Here is an 8,679-nt window from a genome sequence, read left to right on the forward strand (position 1 = left end):
AAATTGGAACCCTTATCCATTGTTGGCAGGAATGCAAAATAGTACAGCCATTATGGAAAATAGTGTGACAGCTACTTGCAAAACTAAAAGTAGACTTACTGTAGAACCCAACAATTCCACTTCAAGGTATTAACCCAAAAGACTTGAAAGCAGAAAGCCTCCATGAACAAGTCACTCCTTTGTCATGATACCAGAACTGAATGGTGCCTGTATACTATTACTTAGCATCTTGATCAAAAGATCTATAGAAGAATCCTGATCAAAATGCGAGGCAGTGCAGGACATAATTTTAAATTGCCATGAACTCTAGGCTTTCTGGAGCCATGGAGGGTGGATGAACCCCTGAAACTGATGCCCTGAGATAATCGTTAAACCTTAAACCAAAAATATCCTCTGAAGTTTTAAAACCAAACAGTGATTTTACTTACCTAGTAAAAAAAGATCTGCCTTGAGAATTGCACTGTTTTAAGAACAATATGTATGAGATGAAATTGACAACAGGCACTCCTAAGATTAGATAGGACCTTAGGGGGCAGTGAGTTTATGTTAATGATGAAGGAACAACTCAGAAAAAGAGAGTGAAATGGTTGCACAACTCAAATGTTATCAATGCCAGTAAATGTTACATGTAGAAACTGTTGAATTGGTGTATGTTTTGTATATTTTCAACAACAAAATAAAACTTAAAGAAAAGCAAAATGTATAGGAACCATAACCACCTACCACAACATGCATATCAAAGCACTGACACTTTCCTGTTATCTGAAATGATAGCAAGTCAAAGTGGTGGTACTATGTTTACCATTATAGTACTCATCCCTTATTTGCGATTGCCTCTTGTCTGTCTCTCCATGAAAGACGAAAGACTTCTTGAGTGCAGGCAGTGTATGAACATAAACATACAAAACACATGTTCAGTAAATTAACTGTTTGAGTGAATGAATAAAGTAATTAGAGGCCAGCTGGGTAAATTATATTGGTTAGTTAAGGGCTAAGGTCTCATAACCTGCAGAAGGAAAAACGTGGCTAGTTAGAGATGTCAAAGTGATCCTAATGGAATTGCAAATTAGTTATGGGAGTAAGTAGTTAAATTTGGGGACTAAAAATGCTAAAATTTATCGGAAGTTGGACTGACAGCTATTTATAAACAGTGATAAACCTTGCTGCTCCATACTGTTTTTCTTTGCTTTCCACACTTTACTTTAGTTCATTTGTTAGCAGAGTTCATGTGTTGGTAATTTGGAAATATTTTTGTGGAGGTTTTTTAAGCCTCTCTTTCTCATTCTGAACTTGTTATTCAGCCCTCTGGGTGCCATTGTCCTCATGTTCTCCAAAGTCCACCAGTACCACATCCTGCACTCCTGGCAAACGTTTATCTGCTAGAATTGTCATCCTGTGCTAACAAAATAATATGAAATCTGTCTTTTCTATATTCATCCCCAAATAAGTAATAAACTAGCACATACTAATACCCTGTATATCTCTAAAAAGAAAATGAAATTGTAAGGGTGAGAAAATTTGTAATTTCTCAGTATAAATTATTCAAAAAAGATATTTATTTTAAAATGGATTAAATGTATTTATAAACTAGATTTATATTGTTATGAATAATTTTTCATTCTGTAAAATGTTATCAGCAAAGTTGTATTGTTGTAGACTGTCATCTAGAACTGGAAGCAGTTTCATCTATAGAAAACCAGAGTTTTTAAAATAATTTCAAACAATTTTATATCATGAGCCTGTCTTTTGCCATAGTGGAAGAAACAGATTAGTGTTAAATTTAAACAAAAATTGTATTTGTTGTCAATATTAGTAATAAAAATGTTTCATGGGAAGATAAATAACATTTTGATTTACACAAGAGCTGTCATGATCATTCTGTAAAAAATCACATTCTATTTTTTATTGTTTAGATTTGAAGATTGTGTCATCCTGCCTCCTGTTTCTCTGTTTTGTGATCAATGTGGTTCACAGGAGCTTCTTAAGTAGTAAACGACATGAGCCTGGGGCATGGAAAATATGACTTTTATATTGGTCTGGGATTGGCTATGAGCTCCAGCATTTTCATTGGAGGGAGTTTCATTTTAAAAAAAAAAGGTCTCCTGCGACTTGCCAGAAAAGGCTCCATGAGAGCAGGTAGGTTATGCCTTATGTGACATCTGAAATGACATTAGCATTTGCTTATTTACACAGATTCTTTGGCTGTAGAAGGCATGTCTTTATTTCTAGTGAGTATATTCAAAACTTCGAACTGTGAAAGAGTTCTAAATGTTTACAGAGAGTCAGAAATCATTTCTTTCAGTGGGGAAAATAAATAAATGAGATGGCAAAATAAGTTACCTACCTACTTCTTTAGTTAGTCACACTTTTTCTTATCAAAGTGGAAACAGGGACCAATGTCCAGTTGCATCCAGCCTTTTCTTTAAATTTTGACATGTCTGCAGGGAAGGAAATATGGGTCCATCGACAGAATTTTGTTGAAGGCTCAGGTCTTTGTCAATGATAGGAGGAGTTCTGACTTTTACCTTAGATATTTTTCCTGATGATCTCCACTTGATATGAAGGAAAGAAGAGAGGGAAGGTTTCCCTGACTTGAAGAGTACCTGGTTCAGTGAATCTGAGTGGTGTGGATTGTTTCCCCAGAAATTGCTGATGAAGTCACAAGGCTCTTGGGGAAACTGGACATGATTGAACCACATTCTCACTCCTCCATCTCACTCTTCATGACAGCTTCCAGTGTCCCATCGTTGCGTTATGGCTTTGCTCTGCTTCACTTCTAGACCTAGTTCTGACCTCATGGGAAGACATGCTTTGACAGTGAAAATACCACTTTCTCTTTTCTGTGCCACTTCTGTTGGCAAACCTAATTAAATAATCTTAAATTAATAGTCTTTATTGGCATTTAATGGACAGAGGAGAAAGTATTGGTATCCACTGCTTGTTCCCCAATTCCTCATCCTTAGTCCAAAGTTATCCATAATGGATGTGGTTGACAAAGGGTTCATTCACATTGGTTTTGTTTTTTTCCTTTTTTTTTTTGTTTTTGGAACAATGGCTTAAGTACTGATGGCTTCTTTACTTTATCAGTTTGGCTGAGAGGCAAGCCAAGGAAAACAACAAAATGTGTTTATAGCAGTCCCAGACTCTGAATAGTACTCAATCTATGTCTGATTGGAATAGGACCATATAGTCCAATGTAACTATGTTATAAGTAGGCTTACTATACTTACATGTCAGAATAATTCATTAGAAGTTGATGCTACTGATTTTTCCTTTGTTTATTGAAGCTGAGTTTATAAAACAAAAAGTCAGTGTAAAGATTGATTTAATTCCTTTCCTCCAAAGTATAGTATGAACCTAAATGTATTTAACATTCTTATTATCCTGATATCCTCCTTTCCCAAAATAACCATGAAAATATTTTCTAAGAATTCCTTTATCCAATCATACATATACCTTTATTTAAAGTAGTTAACAAATGAGATTTTTAAATCTGTCAATACTAGTGTTATTATAATTTCTGTAAGGGTTTGATCATCTTTCAAAAGAGTGAAGTATTTCTTCATTCACAGGTCAAGGTGGCCATGCATATCTTAAAGAATGGTTGTGGTGGGCTGGACTGCTATCAAGTATGTATAGAGAACATTTCTAGAAAATCTTATAGTTGTATATTTAAAGTTTGCATATGCTAGTATAGTCTCATATTACTTGCACATTTTAAAACTTTGGGTAAATGATGTGAACAAAATGGATTAAAAATTAATTAACAGAATTCAAAATATATAAAATTTAAGCCTGTAAATGTCATTTAGTAGTTTAATAGCTTATTTAATTTGAATAGAAGACTTAACTATCTGATTAAAACATATCTATTTTTTAAGCTTTTTAGCTTCTTAAAGAAATTTTAAGTGAATGAAAATTTTGAAATGAAGATCATAAAAAACCCTCTTGTTTCTAGTTCCTTTCCTTCCAGTGATTCTCATTCCACATTGAAGTGGGCTGGGATATGTGTTTAGTTTAGTAGTCCAGGCTTGTTTTAATGATTGCCTTTTAAAAAGTACATGAAATAAATGAGCTCTGGTAGCAGGGGTGCCTAAGGCACTTGACTACTAACCAGAAGACTAGTGGTTCAAACCTACCAGCCACTCCTTGGAAGGATGGTTGGGCAATCCACTTCCGTACTGATACTGCCTCTGAAACCCAAGGAGGGGTCACTATGAGTCAGGTCTGACTTGACAGCACATAACAACAGCAACTACAAAAGACAATAAGTGTTCAAAGCATTCAGAATTACACAATTATGTAACTGTTCTATGGTAAACTGAAAAATATTTTAATTCAGGGTGTGGGAGGAACTCTCTATGCTTAAGAGTAACAGAAAAAATAAAAAGACTAATAGTTTTTATTTTTCATTCAACAAATAATTATTGATTACCTGTTATATGCCAGGAACTGTTCTAGGTGCTGGAGAAAAACTATGGGGGGAAAAAGGGAAAACAACTGAAAAATTCCTACCTCCCTAGAACATGAAGTTAATGTTCTAAAGAAAGAGCAATAAACAAGACAAGTTAAAATATACGTGTGTAAATGATAAATGCTAAGGAGAAGGAATACAGTAGGGAAGGACGATGTGAAATGGAGGATAGCTAGCTATAAAATTTTAGCTGGGGAACCAAAGAAGTCCTCTGAAAAGGTAGTATTTGAGTAAGAAGGTAGTATTTCCTAAAGGAAATGAGAGAATTAGCCATAGGGATATTGGGGAAAGAACATTTTAGATAGGAGGAAATAGTAAATATCAGGGCCATGAGATGATAACATGCCTGGCCTATAGTGTGGTAGATAGCCTCCATGATGGCCTCAGTGATTCTTGCCTCTTAATAATCATACCTTTGTATAATCCTCTCTCATGTCGAATCAGCGTTGGCCTGGTGTGACTAAAGAATAGCCAGTTGCCATCAAATCCGTTCCAACTCATTTCAACCCCTGTGTGTTTGAAAAGATCTGTACTCCATAGAGTTTTCATTGACTGATTTTTTGGAAGCTCTCCAAACCTTTCTTCTGAGGTGCCTCTGTTTGGACTTGAGCCTGCAACCTTTTGGTTAGCAGCCAAATGTCTTAACCGTTTGTGCCATCCAGGGACTCCAAAGAACTCAGTAGAAGTAATTATATGTGACCTCATATGCTCATCAGAGGTGCTGCAGCTTCTGCCTTGGTGTCTTAGATCAGTTGCTCTGGGGGAGGCCAGCTGCTGTGCTGTGAAGACAGTCAAGCGGTCTGTAGAAAGGTCCATAGGCTACAGCCAGTACTCACTTGCCAGTCTTGTGAGTAAACCACTTGGGGAGGGCATCTATCTGCAAGCTCAGATGACTGAAATCTCAATGACATCTTAACTACCACTCTTAAAAACCTGAATCAGAGCTACTTATTGAGCTCTTCCTAAATTCTGAATCAACTGAAACTGTGAGAGATAATGAATGGTTATGGTTGCTTTCAGTTGCCAAATTTTAGGGATCTTTGTTATCCAGCATTAGATCACTGAAAACTCAGGAAATGTTAGTGGCAAGTGTGATAGTAAGTAGAGGATAAGTTCAGAGAGGTAATAAAGGGCCAGATGTGGAGCTTTTTAGATGTTGGGGAGGACTTTGACTTTAATGTTAGTGAGATGAGAAGATATTGGAGGCTTTTGAGCAAAGAGGTGATATGGTCTGACTTAAGGTTTAATATGATCTCTCTAGCTGCTATGTTGAGAATAGTGCATAGGGTCAGAAGCAGAGTAATCAGTTAGAGGTCTGTTGTAATATTTAGATAAGATGTGATAGCATGGACCAGAGTAGTTACAATGAGGATAGTGAAAAGTGGTATAATTCTGGGTATATTTTGAAGGTAGAACTGACACTATTTGCTGATTGACCAAATAATAGGCTGTGGAAGAGAGGGGTCAAGGATGACAGGGAGATTTTTGGCCATGTTACCTGGAATAATTGAGTTGCCATTAACCAGAAGGATTGCTGAAGGATTTGGCTGATGGGGTGAAGTAATATCAAGAATTTGGTCTAGATATGTTAAGGTTTGAAATGCCTATAAAATGTTTAAGTAGATGTGTCAGATTAGCAGTCAGATACACAGGTCTTGAAATCTATGAAGAGGTCTAGGCTGGAGATAAAAGTTTGGGAGTCATCATTAGTATTCCAAACCAGGAGATCATCTAGGAAATGAGTATATAGAGAGAAAGAAGTTCAAAATCAGGGAGATCAATCCAACATTGAGTTCAGGGAGATGAGGAAGAGTTAGAAGAAGCAGTAGTCAGAGGGGTAGTCACACAGTATGGAAGCTAAATGAAGAACTTGAGGGAGCAGAGTGTTTGAGTGCTTATTTGTGTTAAATGGGTTGAAAGATTTTGAGGGTTGAAAAATGACCACTGAATTTAGCAGTAAGTTCTTGGTGACCTTGATAAAACCAGTCCTGGCAATACTATAAAATTTTTGAGTCTCCAAAAGCAGTGTTGTGGGGAGAGGTGGGGAGCAATGTTGATGATTCTGGTAATGGTGGATTAGGTAATTGAAGTAACATTCCTGCTGAAAACAAGTTAGAAAGCTGGACGGACAAAATATAAACAGCATCTTCTTAAAAGCATCAGAGAGCTGGCATGGTAATGAAGGAATTGTGTGGCCAGGATCAGGGAAGGGTTTAGAACTCAGATGGATAAGCTAGAGGCACTTCTGCTCAGGAGGTATTTAGAGACTCCAGAGGAAGCCATTGAGAGAGAGTGGAACTTTGAATTGGACTAATAAGGGTCAGAGATTGGTACTGCCAAGGATAGAGATCCTGGTGAAATGCTACCTACTCTGCGCTGCAACACTTGAAAGACCAACTTGGGATTGTGGCAGAGACTACACAATTTCTAATCATTTGAGTGGACCAGATAACTTCAAGCGTTGGTCCTGAATTAAATTGCTAATGCTTTCTGGTGCCTGGAAAAAGAAAGAGAAAAATCTCTTTTGAAGATGAGAATATCATTCTGGCCTTAAATTGTTTCTACAAGTAATTTTTCAAATAAAATGTCCAGGGAAGATAAAAGGAAGCACATTATATTAAGAAAAAATATCAAAAACAACATAGAAATTGACCCACAGACTCTCCAGCATAGACCATAAAATAACAGCTTACAAAAGGGAATTAATAGTTCCAACATTAAACTAACTACAAAGAAATTGTGTAACTGAAAAATACAACAGTAAAAATTAAATGAATGGATGTAACAAAGCTGAAAAGAAAGTGAACTAGAAGGTAGTTTGGAAGAAATTATCTAGAATGAAGCAAGCAGAGACAAAAGGATGGAAAATATGGGTAAGAGGACTATAAAACTTAGGAGTGAATGAATAATTTGAGTCCCAAAATATGAAAGGGAAAAGAGAAGGTAGCAAAAGCGATGTTTGAAGAGAAAATGGATGAGTTTCCAGAACTGAATAAATGTTATTAAACTACAGATTAAAGAAGCCCAGCAAGACCCAAACAAAATCTCTTGAAAGAAAACTTGGACCTAGTTACATCATAATGAAAGTGCTGAAAACCAAACACATAATTATCTTAAAAACATTCAGAGATAAAAAGAGTACCCACAAAAGGGTAACAAATTGATAGCTTGATTTTCAACAACATTGGAAACTAGAAAACAGATAACTTTATTTTTGTAGTGCTGAAAAACAGTTGGTAAATTCTCTACTCATTCAAAATATCCTTCACGAATAAGAACTAAATAAAGTTGGTTTACATAAACTGGAAACATAACTATGTTAAAGCAGATTGAAAGGGTATTGTGTAGGCAGAAAGAAATTTATCCAGAAGAAGGTTTGAGATTCAGGAAGGAAAGAAGCAAAGAAAATGGTAAATATGTGAAGGTGAATAAAACTAAGTATTAATGTTAGAATTGATAGGTCAGGAACATTTTTTTATTATCTAGGGTATACAGTGAAAGAATAGAATGAATGTATAACATCCTAATTAATGGAGGAAATAATGATTTTTTTTTTTTTTTTTTAAAGAAAGAGAAGGTTATAGAATGGGCAGGACAGATGGCACATAAGAAAATGGAAATAATCAGAAATTCAAAAAGACTTGTCTCTGTTTTTCTTTCTTTCTTTCTTTTTTTAAGTCAGTGCCATGGATAACAGAAAAGACATATATCTTAAAAGAAAAAGATTAAAAGCACATGGGAAAATGCTAAGTTAGTCTAGGTGACTGTCATGTATAATGTTTTTTTCAGAATATTTGAACTATTTCATTATAAACATTTAAGAGCTTAAAAACTTTTTTTTTTTTTTTAAAAAAAAAGATCAGTATATTTAAAGCCAGATTATCATTAACCCTCTTACATGAAATGTCCCAGGTAAAAGGTAAAGATTATCAAATTATAGCTCAAAGAGAAATCAACTGCATGCTTTTTACAAGAGAGACATATACAACAAGGGTATATATGATAGTTGAAAGAGAAGGATGGGCAGACATATACCAGAAGAAAGTTGAGTCACTGTTACTGACATTTGACAAAATGTATTTGAAAGCAATAATCAATATTGTAGATAGAGGTTTATTTCATGAATATATGGGGAGCTCTGGTAGCATAGTGGCTAAGACACTTGCCTGCTAACCAGAGGGCTGGCGGTTCAAACCCACCAGCCA

At 35.6% G+C, this 8,679-nt stretch overlaps 1 protein-coding gene across 1 annotated transcript in view; it reads left to right on the plus strand.

Moving 5' to 3' along the window:
* Positions 1 to 1,997: 1,997 nt before the first annotated feature.
* The window catches only part of NIPA2 (NIPA magnesium transporter 2), a 42,527-nt gene continuing 35,845 nt past the window's right edge, over positions 1,998 to 8,679 (plus strand). The window contains exons 1-2 of the mRNA XM_007956735.2: positions 1,998 to 2,136; positions 3,573 to 3,629. Coding sequence (XP_007954926.1) covers positions 1,998 to 2,136; positions 3,573 to 3,629 — 196 coding nt within the window. The remainder of the gene's footprint in view (positions 2,137 to 3,572; positions 3,630 to 8,679) is intronic.

Source organism: Orycteropus afer, unplaced genomic scaffold (genome assembly GCF_000298275.1).
Source record: "Orycteropus afer afer isolate SDZICR_OR568_19922 unplaced genomic scaffold, OryAfe1.0 scaffold00656, whole genome shotgun sequence".
Taxonomy (NCBI): Eukaryota; Metazoa; Chordata; class Mammalia; order Tubulidentata; family Orycteropodidae; genus Orycteropus; species Orycteropus afer.